The sequence below is a fragment of the Oreochromis niloticus genome, linkage group LG17 (genome assembly GCF_001858045.2).
Source record: "Oreochromis niloticus isolate F11D_XX linkage group LG17, O_niloticus_UMD_NMBU, whole genome shotgun sequence".
Taxonomy (NCBI): Eukaryota; Metazoa; Chordata; class Actinopteri; order Cichliformes; family Cichlidae; genus Oreochromis; species Oreochromis niloticus.
The window spans coordinates 8274961-8293517 of NC_031981.2; the positions used below are offsets into that span (position 1 = coordinate 8274961).

The following is an 18557-nucleotide window of genomic DNA, read 5'->3' on the forward strand; positions in this document are numbered from 1 at the left end:
TGATTCAGTGTGGCTTTAAGTAACAAGTCATCCTTAGTGATGTGGTTACAACTGACAACCCTGAACTTCAATTGCATTTTCATTAAGGGACATAAAAGGTCACTTATCTGATGTATATAACGTCAGAGCTGCTGGCTGTTTAATATTAAAGTCTTGATTTGAATTTTCAAATTAAAAGTGTAGGACTACAATGCAAAATGAATGTGTTAGATAAACCTGCATCTATTGTGATGAAGACAGTAGGGTTATTGAGTGCTAAGGCAAGCCCCAACATGCCTTTGCCTGCATGCAACAAAGTGACAAATGAGAGCTGTGTACACAAGAAAGCAGCTTTTTTGTGTGTTTGAATTTTGTAATTTTCTTATTCAGACATGTAATAAACAAGTTCACACATTTTAAAACAAATGAGCATGGCAAAAAAAAAAAAAAAATCAAAAAACTATATCATTAAGTGACACTAACACATTTAAAGTGTTCCATTGTTGCCACAAGGAGCAAATGTTCGTCAGAGCAGCTCTCCCCGGGCTCACACGCCTAGTCCCAGCTAGAGTAGCGAACCTAAGAGGAGACACTCCCGACACATTGAAACAAATACTAACAAACTAAGAGACGTAACCTTTCCCACAATATACCAAGACCTTAGTATCATCATGCCATGACAGTTCTCAGAATGCGCTCTAAAATAGTGAGTAAAAATCTCAACAATAACACTGGTATGATGGATAATACAACCACATCAAAACATTGTAGTACAATAGTTTAGAAATATCTATTTCATCTGTTTAATTATTCTACATGTTTTATAAGTTATTGTGTGTAGTTAGGTTGATCTATAGTTGTTCTGCTGGGAGTTTTGAATACTCTAAAGCTCTGCCTTTTTTTTTTTTTCCTTTTTTGCTACGTCAGTTAAATAAAGTCCATCACACTGCAAGACATCACTCATACAGCTCGTAAAAGTGCAAGTCCACAACTCATTTTCCCCCATTGTACAAGTACAACGCTGCATCCGAAGGGTGGCTGCGAAGCAACATCAGCATCCTCTGGTTCTCTGCTGGGATGCTGAACAGCACGTGAGTGAGCAAACTGCGCTTCCTGAGACTCGTATACATCTACTCGCGAGTGTCCGACTGCGGGGAAGAGCGTCGGGCTTAAGTGTGGAGGTGAAGGAGAAGCTGAAGCAGAGATTAACAGGTGAACACAGGTGTCACTTACAGCTTTACCGTCTACTGTATTTAGCTGACAATGTCCCAGTGACACACAGGATCAACCTGGTTTGGAACAGATCTTAAAGAAAATAAAAGCACAGCAAATAAAAGCTTCAAACTGATGATGTGCATCTTGTAAGGCAGCATGCTGAGTGTACATCAGTCTGTGGGTTCATGTGATCGGCGTGATCCAAAAGGAAGTCAGTGATTCGGGACAGGAGTTGTTTACTTTTTGTAGCCACGATGTGGAGAAAAAAAAACAAAAAACAAACCAGCAAAGACTCACGCTGACTTTAATCTGGAAGAAGCCTGCATAATTCCACACGCTGCATTAAGTGATTTTTGTAATAGCTAGAGGGCAAAAATATATCAACTCAATGAATCAGAGCACTGAGATTCTATTGATTTTAGCTCTGTCAGTAGTTTATTCATCTTGCAGATGTATACCAAGCAGCAAAGGCCTTTACTTGGATTGGTGAATTTGAGCAACAAGAGTCCAATTTTTATTCGTCTCATAGCCCAGATATGGTCTGCTGCTACCCATCACTGTGACAATGGGTGGTTGGTCGGGGGATGGTTTATGTAAAGGTCAGAAAACTACAAACATGAAAGCTATATGATGGTGCAGAACTGATAAATATTTGTACTCCGTTTTGCACATTTTCCAGATGAAAGTCTAGCTCACAATTGAACATGAGGTTGCTGTCTGGGCAGAATACATGACACCTGCTGACTTGCTGTGAACTGACCAAAAAAAATGACCTGCACTGTTCTTACACTGGGGCAATAATACATTACATGGATTTTGCACTAGGAAGCTGGCATTTAAAGGCTGCTATATGTGCCATCAAGCCTTCCTGGGCACGTTCCTACGCAGAGGTTTGCAAGGTAACCTAGAATAAAACTGGCAGGTGGGGTATATGTATGCTAAAATTACTTAGTAGTGTGTTTATATATAAAAAGATCACTTAATACAGGTTCAGGTTTGCGGTAGCTACTGCCTGAATTGAATGACACAAAGAACAGCTGATTGCATTTGAAAATTAGGGAAGGGTGACCAATTAAAGGACAAAGAAAACCTGTCTTTTTTTATGATCACATGTGTCTAGAACAGCTTCAGTGCACCTGGGCAGAATTCTCCAAGGTATTTGCTCCCTTGGTTATTTGAAAATGGTGATATCGCCTATATATGTTCAGAAAATTTCAGGCATGGTGATTGTGAAGGTCAAGGAATATGATTCTGATCATTTTCATAACAAATTAATTCAGTGCCCTACAATGGCGGCACTCATGCCAGAAGAGTACGCTCCCATCACAGAAATGGTTCATCACAAGATAAAGGTGACATCTTTGCACTGGTTTTCCCTGACCTTTTCCTCTAATCAGACAACTGCACCCAAACCATGTCAGCCACATATAACAGAGCCAACATTGTCCTCGCTGTAAGCGTCAGTGGGACAGATTTTTCCTTTAATATGTTAACCTTCTATAGCTGACTATGGCACAAACTTAAAGACAGGATTTTCCTTCATACTGTGCCTTCCTGCCAGGGGATATAACAGACTTTCAGTAACCAACAGGCTTCAATCATTATGCAAAAACAACAACAACTAAAAACAAAAAAAACAAAACAAAACAAAACATCAAAAAGTGGCAGAGGGAGTACCGCCACTGTGCTGTGTTTAAAAAAGAAAATCATTACAGCAGAGTCTAAGAGGGGAAGCTTAAGAGTATCAAGATCAGGTTAAAGGTTCAGTGCGGGGACACTGATGTTCAGGTTTATAACAGGTAGATAACGAATTCAGGCAGAGGCAGAATATTCCACACGGGGGAAGAAAAAGTCCCTCTGCCGGCCACTGATGATGATGATGAATATGAAGATGAAAGCAAGGACAGGGATCCACATTTCTTAGGGGAAAAAAGACAAATCATGGACGTTAGGTGCACGTGGAGGAAAACCTAAAGCATGAGGATCCAGCACTCTATCCAAAACTTTGTTTCTCCTGTCAGTTCTGAAGAAGTTCCTCATCAGTCTGTGAGTAAATATTCCAGGAGCAAGCTTTTAGACAGTGTGCGGCTTACTTACAACTACACAAAAAATAATTCCAATTTACCAAGTAGACTACTAAAAACCTTCCAAGATTTAGCAAACGTCGTATTGCTTTCTAAATGCACGATTCCACTGCTGTAGAAAATCCGCTAACTGATCAAACTCGCCAAATCTGATGTGTCCTTGCAACAAAAAAATTTCTAGTAAAAACAAAATATTTAAAAGGAAAAAAAATGAGAAAAAGAAAAGTTTTATTCATTATCGTGCAGCTCTAATGTAGAGGCAGGATACTCCTCTAGTGACTTGTGGACTTGCAGATGAGACGTTGATGGAGGCGGGGTGGAGGGAAAGGTTTCAAGGAGGCTGACTCAGTGAGACTCTCCGTTGACCGAGCTCCCCTCTCCTCTGGGTGAGGAAGAGCGGGAAAGGCCCTTCTCTGTGTTTTCTGAGCTAGAGCCGTTCTGGCTGTGGTGGTCGGCCGATGACACGGAGCTGGAGGAAGTGGCCGAGGTGGCCGAGGGCTTGGCCTTCTCCTTAAAGTCCGTTATGATGACTGTCAGGTCCCCAACCGTCACCTCCAAGTGCTGGGCGCTGCTCCGATCGATGTTTTTTAGTCTTGGCCTGATGAGTGAGTGGAAAAGACCATTAAGCATACAAGGCTATTTTTAAAAATCCTGCATAAAGAGCACCTTCCTGGTGCTGCTTTGAAATATATTCCTGGTGTCTCCCACTTCCCACTTCCTGAAATTCTTTATGAAACATGACAGCCTAACTCCAGGTGGCAACATAAACAGTTTTTGCACTTTTCCATGTTTATTCATGAATCCCTCTAATATCTGACTCTGCCAACCTGGCATCAGCTCGCTTACCTCATCTTCTTGTGGCTGTTCTTTTTAAGCGGCGGCTCTCTGTCGCTCTTCTCCTTCTCGACTCTCTCCTTCTTTTCCTTTTTGGGCTGTGAGGGCAATACAAACTGCTGCGTTACCTGCTGCTGAGAAACTAGCTGGGAGACGGGACGTGGCTTCCTGATCCAGGAGCGAGGAGTGTTGAAAAGGGGATGAAGGGAGAAAGAGAGAGAGAGAGGGAGAGACAAAGGGAGAGACGGAGAGCGGCAGATTAATGAGAGGGAAAAAACGTAATGAACACATGGCTTTGTGCTAGCCTACCACTATAATCAAGAGCCAATGATCACTGCCAGTGCTGGTTAGGATGGTGCTGCTCAAGTGCTCTTAACACTGGCAACACACGCTGAGTGCATTTAAAATAAAACCCAGAGTTCAGCCATCTGTGAGATGTGGAGTGTACCTGCACAGGCTTGTTTTTAGCACTCGCAAGACAAGATCAGTTGTGGTAAATATACAGGTGCAGTAGGAATTAGAAGTGTGCAAAACATATTGAATATAAAATATTTAGCAGATTAATCATGTGTGGAAATAACCGTTAGCTGCAGTTAGATTCAAAAGTAAGCCTAACCGACTACAACAGTAAAATCCTGCTTTGATATTAATGGGTGTGTTCGCCACACATTCTTTACTCAGGTAGGTGTCTGTAAGACAGAATGACACCATCCATGATCCCCCCGCTCTTATGTTGAACATGCAGTCATTGTTAACCAGTAATCGCTTTAAATGCTTTAATGTACACTGCGGTGATGATACTTGTCTGTGCGCGGCATTAGCCGTGATGATGTGAATACGCCCTCCATGTCTGCTGGAGTATAATTATGCTTTTCATTGTGGCCTTTCAAGAACTGGGCACCATTTTTTGGGACTTAAAATAGAATAACTGAACTGTAGTTTGTTCTCGATGCAAAGCAAGTGCCGAGTTGTTGATGAGAGAGGATGGTCCTGAGAAGCATGGATAATATACCTTCACACACAGGTTCCACAAATCGCTGAAGACAGAGCCAATATGATATTAAATGGTCCTCCTCACATTCATATCTCCATCTTTCATGAGGGTGTAATGTCTCAGAAATAATGTATTATGCAACTGGTTGGCTACAGGAGAATGCATTAGGACTGTGATCGTATTTCTGAGCAGGACTCTGTATGTGTGTGTATTTTGGAGCTTGCCAAGAGCCCTAGCCTGAGAGGGAAGTGTGCTGAAAAGGCCATCTGTTGGGGCGGTCTACACATCTAGTGCCTTTATTAATTGCATGCACACACAAATGAATTACACACAGTATGAATGCACGTATGTCCATAAACTACACTGAATGTTGTATAGAAAACAAAGGTGATTCTAGAAGAAAACGTATGTTTGCTTTTATACACGGTGCAATAGTCAAAAACAACATCCAGTCATGTACATTAAAGCACATGGCTGAAGCATGAGGGCATGACGACTACACAGTAATTAGAAGTCAAATTTGTAATCGAAGCTAAAAATTAACATTGCCATAGCAACAGACATAGCATATATAATTATATTTTTAACTTTAAACCCTAAGCAGAACAATAGCTACAGATTGGTACCATGCAATTTTGTCTTGATGACTGATGCTGGCTTATTGGACTATATGATGTCAAGTGTGTTAATGGTTGAGGTTTCATTTATTCAATTTTGCACAGGTGAATTGTTTAGACAGTGTCACAAAGAGCTAAAAGAGTTAAAACAGCTTCAGTTACCATTTCATTTGAAGATATTTTGTTGTATCTATGAATGCTTCTGAAATAAAGTGGATTTAGTAGAATTTATCATGAGTCACAATGATTAGCTCGAGTGGCCTTGTCAGATCCAGCACGTGGTGTTGCCTGTAGTATTTCAGGGGTCACTTGTCAGCGCTGCTGCTCCCCTGCATTGCTGTGGGCCATTTCATCACCTTCACAGCATTCACCTACAGGCTCCAGGGGGTATTTACTTATTGCTCTCCAATTCTATATGTCACATATTTGTGGTTAGTAGCACTGGAAAGTTGAAAACGCTGATTACCCTATGGCGTTTTTCTTATGTGGACTAAAATGTGCCTTATTATATTTAAGATGTGCTGCAATTACAAAATATTATCCTCATAACATTTCATTAAAAAAAAAAGTCCATTAGAACATCTAATAGAACTTCACGGTGTCTTTCAAGTGTACGACACCTGATCCCAGATTAGTCTGACCACTGTGACTTGTTGTGCAGAAAATAGTCGCACATTTTTTCCAAAGTGAGCCTTGGTGGCCTATTTAGCTTCATTTAAAGGTTTTTCTACCTCAAATTCCACATGGATATACATACACAGAAGCTCCTGTCTTTTTCTGAGGGCAAAGATGTTGTTGAGCAATTCTGGGATGACCTAAATTGGGGCCAAGCTTCAAAGACTCTCTCCCACAGACAATTTTTTTTTAAACTTAGCTTTTACTGCCTTCACATAACTTGCAGTGATGCTAGCAAGTCTAAAGTAAAATGCAAATGGGTCTCTTGGCCTACATAACTGTCTGATAGGGAGGAGATGTAGAGATTCTCTAATATGTCTGTCTTGTCAGCAAGATGCTGCAGAAGTGCTGACTCCTTTTTAAATAAAGACAAAGGCCTCTCAGAGTCCTCTGTTCCCAGTTCGAGTAATTTGCTGCTCTCCTTGACATCTTTTTGTTTAATAGTCCTACAGCAACTAAGCAGCATCTGGTGGTCTAAATGTACTGACACACACACACACACACACACACACACACACACACACACACACACACACACACACACACACACACACACACACACACACACACACACACACACACACAAAACAGCAACCATCACAAAAGGATCAGCTGTCCCGCCCTCAGGACAAACGTTATCAGCTTCCAAAACTAAAAACTCATCTGGCTGCGTCATTCATAACATCCTTAGGCTTTTGTTTGATGAATTTAGTTTAGAACGTCATTGTGCACTTTGTGTGATTTACTGTATGCAAGTAATTAATTCCTCCTCTCATTAATGCAGTCAGTGAGTGATGGTTTTGCTTGAAATGTAATCTCCCATCAGCCTAAAATGTTTTAGATTGAAAGCCTGGATGTGCCAGAGAGCAACTGGGGCCACGTCTAAACACACGCAGCCAACCTCTCTCCATGTATTACAGTGGAGTTGATTCTCACTAATAGAACCAGCTCAATAACCAGAAGGTGAAAGAGGAGACAGACAACCCAATATTATGGTGAGGCAAAGCGGCAGGTCTAAACAGAGCTGCCTCTGTTAACCCAATCAAATGGTGTTTATCTCTGCACTTAGGCCCTCACTTCTAGCCTCCCTTTGGGCACCGAGTGTGTGTTTGTGTATGTGTGTGTATTGATTCCAAAATAATTTCTGTCCCGAATGTAACGGTCTATTCTTTCAGACATTAATACTGCGTGTTGGAACCGCTGTTCCTGTCGATATCTGCTTCACTCATTCTACTACAGCTAATGGAGTCCCACAATGGGAAATTAAGCCTCCCCCTATAATGTCCTAAACATAGCAAATTGTATTTCCTTCGAAGAGGAGAGTACAGCAAACACACAAAGCCTTGGTTTCAATTCACAGAAAGTGATCAGCCAGTTTATTGTTACATGTATTGTCTTTGCCTTCACTTGATCTTTTTCATAGCTTCTCCTTTCCATTTACTTCTGCAATGTTTTATTTCTAGAACATAAGTGCAACACTGTGTTAAACATATCATCAATAGGGGATCAACTTGAACTAATACTATTATCAATAACTAATAATATTATTTAATACTCACATAAGAAATGATTAAAAACAGTTCCAAACCTAATTTGTTCCCGCTTTGCCAGTTGGTACTAATTAGCATGTATGTGCAATTCACACTTAAAACTTATAGACATAGCCTTCTAACCTAGCTTTCTAAGGCCTCAGTCATCCTGTCCTAGAGTTGGCGAGTGTTTGCAGACAAGTTGGCATCTTCCATACAAACTATGGACAACCGTGGCAATCTGCTAGCAACCAAAGCAATCACAACGAGGTCTTTGTAACCAATTTCACAACCTAAAGAAACCGCTTGCCAAACGGCCCCATAATACACACTTTTCTCTACTGATAGTTGCCAGGGGGGGGTCAGTGACTGGTTTTCAAGCCTGTATGACAGGAGCGTTAGCAATCGATTTCACACCGGCTAGGAGCAATGTCCAACAACCACTCAACAAGTAGTCCGGGAATACACATTTTTCCCCTCACGACTGGTGACTGACAGATGGTTCCTAAGCAGTCTCTAGGTCTGTGTGACTAAGGCCTTATTCAATCACAGCCAGGAAAGTCTGAAACCTCAAGAAGCCAAGTTTCCTTGAGAAAGACTTTGAATCTTCCAGTTCACAAAATCATTCTTTTGACAGCCAAGAAGGCTAGTCCTGCCATCTTCATGTCCTTTTTTCGGTGTGACTGTGCAGTCTTTACTAACCTCTAACACAATAACAACAACAGGACAAAAGAGAGAGAGATTTATAGTCATCTATTCTGTAAGTCAATAAAACATTTCTGGCCAAAAGGACTTGACTTCAGGGTGATGTCAGAGCACACAATCCACAACCATGCCAGCACAGATCTGAAAAGCTTTTTTTTTTTTTTTTGGTGAGGGTAACACAAGTTCTAACTTTTTCAACTTATTAAGGCGGTTAAAAAAAAAAAAAGAAAGAAAGAAAGAAAGAAAGAAATCCCTCCAGATGAATGTACTGTATTGTAGTTTATGTTGTTGCGTTTCTTGTTGATATAGCTGTTCTTTTTCTTTTTTGGCCTCTCTTGTGTGAAACTAAATAAACACAAACCTCACTCTCAATCTCACAACCTTAAAGTTTAATCGTGAACTGAAGGCAAACTTCGTTTATTCTGCAGAATCTGAGCTGGAAAAAAATGTTGCCACTGATCCCTTACACTTACTTCAGTGACAAGGGAACTCTAGCTGACCTTTTTCCAAATATGTCGCACACATCTATCGTGTTCACACTCCTCTGCCCTCTCACTTTTTTTCTCCCTCCTCCCGATGCACTCAGTGACCTCCCACTCGTTCAATGCTGCCCTGGGCTTAAGAAAATATCACACAAGGATTTAAAAATGGGCGAAAAACTCTGATGTCAGTAAGTCATAAGCTGGAATAATTTTTTCTAATTAACTCCTATTTTCTGCCACAATGGACAACTGGGTTATCACCAGCACTGCTGAAACAACATGGATAGTGTTTAAGAGCACTAATCGTTTAACACATCTTAGCAGAACAAAGGCAACGATTGGTATTAAACTCCTTCACACGGAATCACCTTTAACAGTTTTGAATAACTACTCGTTTCTTGTTTGCTGGAACTCAAACTGCATATGGCCCCAGGTGGTTTCATATGATTAAATGTGACCTCAGTGGAATGCACATCATACCACAGAGTTGCTGCACTGAGAGAACAATGAAACTGCAACATTTCATAAGTAGGACTGTGTAGTATCATGCCATCTGCAATAATACCAATATAAATTTTTTATGCGATATAAAATAATATCACAATATCATTGCTATAGCAACATGCCTTTACGTTCCCTACAGTGAGAGAAACCCAGACATGTCTGAGAGGAAGAGTGGTGTGTCAACCTCTGATGGTGATTTAGTAACTAAGAGTGATACTTTAACAACCTCCAACAAAGCACAAGACTTTGTAAATCTATACAGAAAAAATGTTCTTGTTTTGCCACTTGAGGCGATTTCAGGCTTCGTAGCCTGGTTGTGTAGTTCAACCAGGCTACGAAGGAGGAAATACTAGCAGCTGGTGATGTGCGACCCAAAAGTAAGCAAATGACTCAACCAAGCATCACTAACTGCATTCACTATCAGCAGTCCATATGACAGGAAGAGCAAACGGTAGATGGAAATTATTAATGTGGTTACATGGTATATGCCAAAGCAGGGTTTTAAGCAGCTGGTTAAAAAGCTCAACTCGAGATACAAAATCCCAGATTGAAAAATATTTTCTGTTTTATTATATGATGATATTAGCAAGTTCCTTACAAGTTACAAGGTTAAGCTACTTTGTTATTACTTGCTTACATTTGGTATGCTGTGGCAGTTGATATAATGATGTGGCAGTTGATATAATGCCGTGCTTTTGCACTATAATTCTCCTGGGATGTTGTTTCAGTATTTCGAATTAGGAAGTCTGTCATCAACAACAGTAGCTCACTGCAAAAGAGCTTAATTTTGGTTGCACTAATAAATGCTGCTGCCTGCAAGTACTGATAAAATGTTCAGAATATTTTTTTTCTATAGCGTTGAAAATTTTGTTATTGCAAGTTTTCTTGAAATATAACCCAACTCAACCCAACGGTTGGCAGATATGGAGTAAACAATCATTTCACTTGTTGATTAATCTGTGGATTCTTTTTGATTAACAGTGCCTGAAAGTACAGCAATGGTGAAAAATGTCTGCGAAAAATATTAGAATATTCTTTAAAAGTCTGACAAGTCCAAAAATATTTTGGTTTATTTTCATTAAATAAATAAAGAAATATGATCAAGAGAACTGCTGAGGCTCTAAACTAAAAACTTGGTTCCAGCTTTGTGATAATGTATTTTTAAGTTATTGCTAGTATCGTTTCGGGAACTTATCTATCAATATGCGTTACAAAAATGTCACTGTCGACTATCGATCTAAATCCTATCAGAGTCCAGTATCCTAAATATGAGTTGGAACTGTCAAACACTCAGTGGTTCGGGCTATTCGTATTATCGCATGTCCATACAACATAAGCTAGGGATGTGTGCGACTATACGACCAAGCAACCACAGCGATGTATAACCAGAATGTAAAAAACCAAGAAAAGTCCTGCGCATTTCAGCAAAATTTGAAACGTGATTTGATTAATGACGAACATGATTAATAACTGTTTCATATAACTCTTAAAATACACATGCAATATTTGTTAGGCCAATGTTAGCTTTATCCATTTCAAGCACTCAGTTTTAAATGTTTTGAGAAGGGTTTCTGTATGTTAGACGACTTGACCAGTCTAATTTTTCTCTCTCATTTAAATGACTAGTAAATTAATCACCAGGTACATAACTAGTATATGCAAACCATCAGCAGAGCACATGTGCCATCACCTTTTTAGTAGCTATGCAGTGCATGTTCAGCCTATGGCAGAGTGAGTCACAAGCAAAACAAGGCGTCGAGCTTGTGTTTCAGGATAGCGCTCTGTATAGATTTGTTCTGTTAAAATATTGAACTTCTAATGAGTGGCTCCCAAAACACAGTACAGAATTCTGCAGATGTTTGGACTGCGTGCTGTCATTTATCGGGTACACAATGTGATGAGCAAACAGCCAACAGGACAGCTGATGGACTGCAAATAAGCATCAGAGCGTGCTCCTATAAACAACTTTCATCTCGCTGTTCTGTGATGATTGTAAGATCATTGTGAAATAGCTTATTTTATGCCCTGTTGAACACTCAATCCAGGTGTAGGTGTGTGTGTGTGTGTTTGTTTCAGATTTTCTATCAGCAGGTTGTATGCTGCTCCTGGGAGCTCCTCCAAACCCGATGATTAATGTCTTTCCCTGCCAGTACATGCTACCACTGTGTGTGTGTTCGTGTGTGTGTGGAACAGAGAGGGAGACAGATGGCCCTCCACGTCCTGTGGTTTATGACACCTTCTCCAGCCTGCTAGCCACACTACGTTACATTGTCCTCTCACACAAACGCCTGCCTGCACAAACACACAGAGCAGTATGTCATGCATCAGTGTCACCGCAGTAATTACAGGCTTATCACGTAGCCATAATCTTGAGCCACAGTGACGTGATAACAGCCAGCTTCATTGTCCGTGGTGTGCACTCGGTGTTTGTATGCTATGTAAGCACTAATACCAGTAACCCACACAGCTGAGCCAACTGTGTCACTTATTAGAGGAAGTAATCATTCAAATGGGATTACAAGACATTGATTGTTGCTATATAGTGTTTCATACGCATGCTCCCAAGTTAAAAATTCAATTTACAGCCAGTCATCATACTTGTATGAATACCAGCTCATAAAAATGTGTTCATCTGTTGATGCCTGTTCTAATGATCTCATCTGACTTAGTCACTTGTGATCCAACGGCTATTCTGAACTCAAAGGATGCACACAACCGAAAATACCTGGATGCATTTCGTAACATTTTCCTGGGATGACTCAGTGTTACAGATCAAAGGAAAACAATGAAAACAAACCCTGAAACCATTTCATTCTTAGCACTTAACTGCAATGGAAACACATGACTCGAGTGTGTTGCTCTTTGCTAGTTACACAGTTTGTCTGTTTATACAGAGAAATGCAATATAGCAAAAGGGGTTGTCCTCACTGTTTGTCTATAAAGTCTGTAAAAAAGCCATATTGTATGTATACTTAAAACTAGTCATATCGAGAGCTGGATTTTCACAGTGAGTGAATCAGCCACATTCGAGCCAAATGCACATTTTGAGCTCAGTGTTTAGTAATGTGAACTGCACATAAACTGTGAGTGTGAGCTTTTGTGGGGGGTTTGATAAAACAACATCTAAAAAAAACAACAAAAAAAAACAGTCAAATGCCGACAGGTTCCCAGCCAGCCAGAATGGTTTGCACTCGTTTAGGTGGAGCTGGCAAAACCCTGCACATCAGTCATTCTGTCACCGACAGACGCCCCAGGTTAAGTTCAACTCCTGGGAAGACACAGAAAGGGGGAGACACAACGCCAGTCGCCAAGAGAAGGAGGAGATAAGCGTAGGGAGAGGGTGAACACAAACAGGAGCTAACTAATAGGGAAGTCGCTGTCATAAATAGAGAAATATAATACTGCCAAACAGGCTCCTGAACATGGAGCATTTCCCCAGCGGCTCTGATTTGTTCGAGCTCTGCTCATTGAACAGATGCAGGTGTAGATGTGAGGGAAGGTCACACACTGCTCTATTACACCCAGCTGAAATTGGCTAAGGACGATGTTTCGGTTAAACAGCTGTCTTTCAGCACCACTTCACATGACATTTTTAGACTTTTATTCCAAACAGCAGCAAGGAAAATTACAGCTGAAACAAATCTTAGCTTTCACTGCATTCCTCAAGGATTAGGATAATACAGGACAAGTCACGACAGACACAATGTGAGACCCTAAAATGCCTTGCTCAATGACCATGTAGGAATCAAATCTGTGATCTTGTACTACATTATCAAACAGTCTATTTTCTACTCATGCTGTGCCAAACCTGGTGCTTTCTTTGAGAGCCAATACACAGTATTACTTGCAGAAGTTGGGCTACATCTGCCAAACATTGGTAAATTTGTTACAGCAGCCCCTCCCACAAGCACTGACAACTTTGGGAGAAGCAATTTTGTGGTGCTGTGATTCTCAATTGGGCAATGGCACTGCATAGGTGAAAAAAGGGTGTAAGACACTTCGATCGATCAGGCTTGTTTTCAAAGGGTGGGACTCAGTCGAAAGAGTTTTGGGAAGATAAAATGATTCTCTGAAGTACAGTAATGAGATCGCATGATAAGTTGTGATCCCAAAGCTCTCCAAGTCTGCCCTAATTAAACGTTGTAAGCTCGCAGCTTGTCGTAAAGAGCAACACACTGTATTTTTCCACATTAATCAGCGCAAATGACTCCATCGTGTTTTGAGCGAGCGTGCACTTTCTCTTGTGCTTTACAAAAACGCAGGCCCTACTTTTTGTTCCTCCAAATTCCACTTCCTCGCTGTACGAGTTTCTGAGCTGCCGACAGAATTAAAAGAACGTCAGCCAGTTCCCACTTTGTCAAAGTGTCTCGCTCTTCCATTTACTCGACCTCCTCCGATAAGCGAGACCAATTCTGCTGATGTATCCCTGTCTGCAGTCTCAAACTCACAGCCTCAACAACGTGCTTTCAATCAGCCCCGCTGGCTTTGGGCCCCTGCAGTAGATCATCTCTCCACATCACAGGGATTGAGGCGGCAAGATCTGCTAAAGCTTGCCTTCATAAAACATTTATTTTACCTCTTGACGGCAACACGCAAACACTCCTCAGCCTAAATTATTTCCACCTCGTCCTAAAACATTCTCTTTTTGTACCATTCACTGCCTCGACTCCTTGCCAAAAACCACACAGATCCAGTTGAGCAAAGTGCCATTTTATGTGTTAGGTTACTGCCAGGCTGATTTAAGCCATCCCCACAGAACTCACATTGGCTGTGTCCTTCAGGCTGCGGGACACTTCCTCTAACCACTGGACACTCCACGCCTCTGCTGAGCATTAATTCATTTACTCCACAGCAATAGCTCAGTCATGCTTGTTTAGCAACCAGCGAGGGAATTTGCCGTGCCCCGCATTCATATTCTGCGTGTTGTTTGCCCTTTAGCACCTTGGGTTTGCGCGCCGAGAAATCCACTTGTCTGTTGTGTTTGGTCATTAACAGCTGCGACCACCTGTATGGCCATTTTGCTGCAGCATTAGCCCATGTTTGGCTCACATGCACGTGTGTGGCGGGTACATGACCGCACTAATGCTACTACAACATTTGCGTAGCACTGCAGTTGGGAAGACAGAAGGTTATTAACATTAAATAAGACCTTCTCACGGACATTTTCTAAATTTGTCGCCTGGGTATCAGGGGTGCAAGTGAGGAATTCTCGCTCTTGTGTCCTTGCCAACTTTGGAAAAAAAAAAAATGTCCAGATGGGGAAGACAAAGGACGCTTTTGGTGACATGAGGAATCAGACAGGCTCTTGGCAAAGCTGCAAACACACCAATCTCAATGGAGTGTCCTCTAAACAATCAGCTCTCAGTAGCAATAAGCTGGACCCAATGATAACAGCATGTCTGCTCCTCATTCCCTCTGTGAGCAGCAGCACTGCACTTTGACTGCATGTTTATGGGTGTGCATTTGCGAACAAATATGTATGCGGTCATGAGTAAAATTTGCATGTTGAGTGCATCTGTACTCAGCGTGTGTGTGTGTGTGTGTCTCTGATGACAGCAGGCTGATTAAGCTGTTGCATAGTAATGAGCTATGGCTGTCTGTCTGGCAGCTGCTCTGACAACCTCTTTTCACAACTAGCACTCCCACACACACACACACAGAAAAAGACAGAGAAATAAACGCGGGCATTTCAGTAACACACAGAAGAAACACTCTCATGAAAAGTCATCAAAGCTGACAAGAGCACTGAAGCATTGTTGTTTATGTTGTAGTTTAATCACTGGGAAAGTCGCGCTAATGCAGGAGAGGATAATTATGATGCATTAAAGAGGGAGATCATGTAACAATGCACAGCTTCCCTATAGCCACAGCTAAACAGCTGCACTTCCTCTCCTTCACTCTTTGTTGTGTTTTCCTCCTGATAATGAGTGTCACTGAGGAATAACAGCCATTTCCTGCTTCAAATCACTGATGTCAGGGGGAAGTAGCAGCCACAGGCACAGAGGGCAGCTGTGTGTGTGTGTGCGCGCGCGCACACCTTCGTGCTGTGCATTTGTACGCTTGAGTACCTGTGTGCGAGGTCATGTGCATGCCTATAAGAGGTCTCTTACAAATATCTGCAGGGCAGTGAAATGGATGTGTGCTTAAGGAGCAAGCTATCCCTCTTCCCTCAGTTCACTGAGGTCAGTGTCAGCTGGCAGGAACATGGAGACTAATGCACTGCTTAAAGGAGACGTGAAAGGGTGCAATTAGTAAATAAACATACTGACTTGAAGGATCTTTAAGCACTTCCTTTCACAGAAAACACACCAAATTGAATAACACAAAAAAACAAAGAAAAAAAAACTAAGCCATTTTTTGTTTGTTTATGTTTACTCTGAATTGTGTAGGAAGGGTTCAAAATCCACACAAATGTCAGTTAACATGGCCAGCCCCTCCATTCCCAAAGGACCCTACACCACCCCACCCCTCACACCCCGAGCGGGGCCCCACTAATGTAAAACACACCAAAGGTAATGTATATCCATCCTTACCTTGTTGATGTCCCCTTCCTGACATCACACATCATGCACTTAAAAGCCTCTGCCGTGTTCTTGTACGTGCACACGCTGCAGTCCCAGAACCCCTCGTCGGAGGAGGGCTTCGGTTGACGCTTCGGCCTTTTAAGACAATAAATTTAGAAAAAAAAGGAGGAAAAAAAGAGGAGAAAAAAAACGGAAAGAGAAGATGAGAGAGGAAAGGGTCGAGAGGAGACAAGAGTGAGTTCGGGCACCACTCATCCGCGAAGGCTATCGATAGCAAACATCAGGGTAAGCCTGTAGGATTTAGGAAATCATCTGCAAAGCGCGCTATGATCCGACACTGTAATTGGCGATGAGGTTTTAACACCCGCGCGCGCGCACACACACACATATTCCCCGCACGCGCACATACACACAAGCAGCGAGTGAGGCAGTGAGAGAGAAAGAGAGAGGGAGAGAGAAGGGGAGGGGGGCCGTAAAGAAAACCCATTTTTTCCCCCATGCGCTTGCCGATGTCCGCTCCCCTCCCCTAGCCCTGAATATCCAGCACGCACTAATTCGCTCGTTACCTTGTCGGACTCCTCTTGTCGCCCATGCCAGACCGGGGTTTATCTGGAGGTGCTGAGACGACCAGGAGCCTTGTTATTTCAATTTTTTTTAGCCGAGAAGCGATGCGCTTGTGCCGCTCGGCTTCCAGCTGTCGTGGAAACTCCGCTTGGAAAATGCTCACGTGACGGGCTGGGACCAATCACAGGCTGGGTTACTTCCCGTGGCTTGACATTCCTCTTGATGAATCAATGCCGCCTTCACGTTCCCTGCGTAAGCTCCCCCTTCTGTCGATTTAGAGTGCTAAGTAATGATTCCATTTGCTTTTTTATGACAGTAATGACTAAAAACCATACAAGTCTCCGCCTAAATCCATTATACAATATTTCACTTGCAGTCTTTCCCTCTAATGAAATGCTCTAACAAATTCACATCCTAGTAATTAAACCACACCTCCAATATAGGAAAAATGTTTCAAAAAGCACCCTATGTGCTCTTCATGACGCCATAATTTCCACATGTAGTTGTTTGTCAATTTTGCCCGCACTAAATTACGACACTTTCCGACAGCACCTAAATGCAACAAATCCCACTAATGTTCTGCGTCTGTAGCAATGCTGGATACTGCTCAAATAAGACTGTGCCGCGAATCCTTTCATATCCCTGCGTCTTCGCGCAGACGGCATTAATGGCACACCAGTTTGCCGCAGACGCATCAAACATGGGGGAAATCCCTCTTTGTATTTGCGTGCTGACGCAAGCAGGCATCAAAAAGATATTTCCACCAAGCGCCGCACCAGCGAGCGGTTCCAACATCTTTTTATATTCAAGGTATTTTATTGCAGCGGAAACCCACTCGGAGCATTTTATTTCCTACATTTACATATGCAACGTGTGGGTCACTGCAAGTGGTTTCCGCTTTTCTAAGCTTTAAAAAGAGCACATATATATGTATATATATATATATACGTATATATGTGTGTGTGTGTATATGTGTGTATGTATGTATAGATAGATATCTCAAAAAATGAATACACTGTACAATGTAGTCAGTGCACAGCTTGTACAATAGTGTAAATTTGCTGTTCCCTCTAAATAACTCAATATGCAGCCATTATTGCATAAAACGCTGGCAACAAAAGTGAGTACATCCTTAAGTGAAAATGTCCAAATTGTGCCCAATTAGACATTTTCCCTTCCTGGTGTCATGTGACCCGTTAGTGTTACAAGGTGTCAGGTGCAAATGAGGAACTGGAAGTGTTGAATTTGGTGTTATTGTGCTCTCACTCTCTCATACTGGTCACTGGAAGTTTAACATGGCACATGATGGCAAAGAACTCTCTGAGGATCTGAAAAAATGAATTGTTACTCTACATAAAGATGGCCAAGGCTATAAGAATATTGCCAACAAACAGTAGTCAAGACCATACAGGAGTCTAACAGGACAGTTTCCACTCAGAACAAACCTCAACATGGTCGACCAAAGAAGTTGAGTGCACATGCTCAGCGTCATATCCAAAGGTAGTCTTTTGAAAATAGATGTATGAGTGCTACCAGCATTGCTGCAGAGGTTGAAGGCGTGGAGGGTCAGCCTGTCAGTTCTCAGACCATACACACTGCATTAAATGGCTATCGTCCCAGAAGGAATCTTTTTCTAAAGATAATGCACAAGAAAGCCTGCAAACAGTTTGCTGAAGACAAGACGACTAAGGACATGGATTATTTGTGGCCTTATGAGACCAAGACAAACTTAATATTATTCATATGGTGTCAAGGATGTGTGGCGGCAACCAGGTGAGGAGTACAAAGACAAATGTGTCTTGCCTACAGTCAAGCATGGTGGTGGAATGTCATTGTTTGGGGCTGCATGAC

At 41.8% G+C, this 18557-nt stretch overlaps 1 protein-coding gene across 1 annotated transcript; it reads right to left on the reverse strand.

The window, feature by feature from the left end:
* Positions 1-338: 338 nt before the first annotated feature.
* yaf2 (YY1 associated factor 2) lies at positions 339-17319 on the reverse strand. The gene is made up of 4 exons (XM_003450708.5): positions 16709-17319; positions 16152-16277; positions 4125-4280; positions 339-3876 (listed from the first exon to the last, which is right to left on the reverse strand). The coding sequence occupies exons 1-4, from the start codon at positions 16732-16734 to the stop codon at positions 3624-3626; spliced, it is 561 nt and encodes a 186-aa protein (XP_003450756.1). The 5' UTR covers positions 16735-17319; the 3' UTR covers positions 339-3623.
* Positions 17320-18557: the final 1238 nt, after the last annotated feature.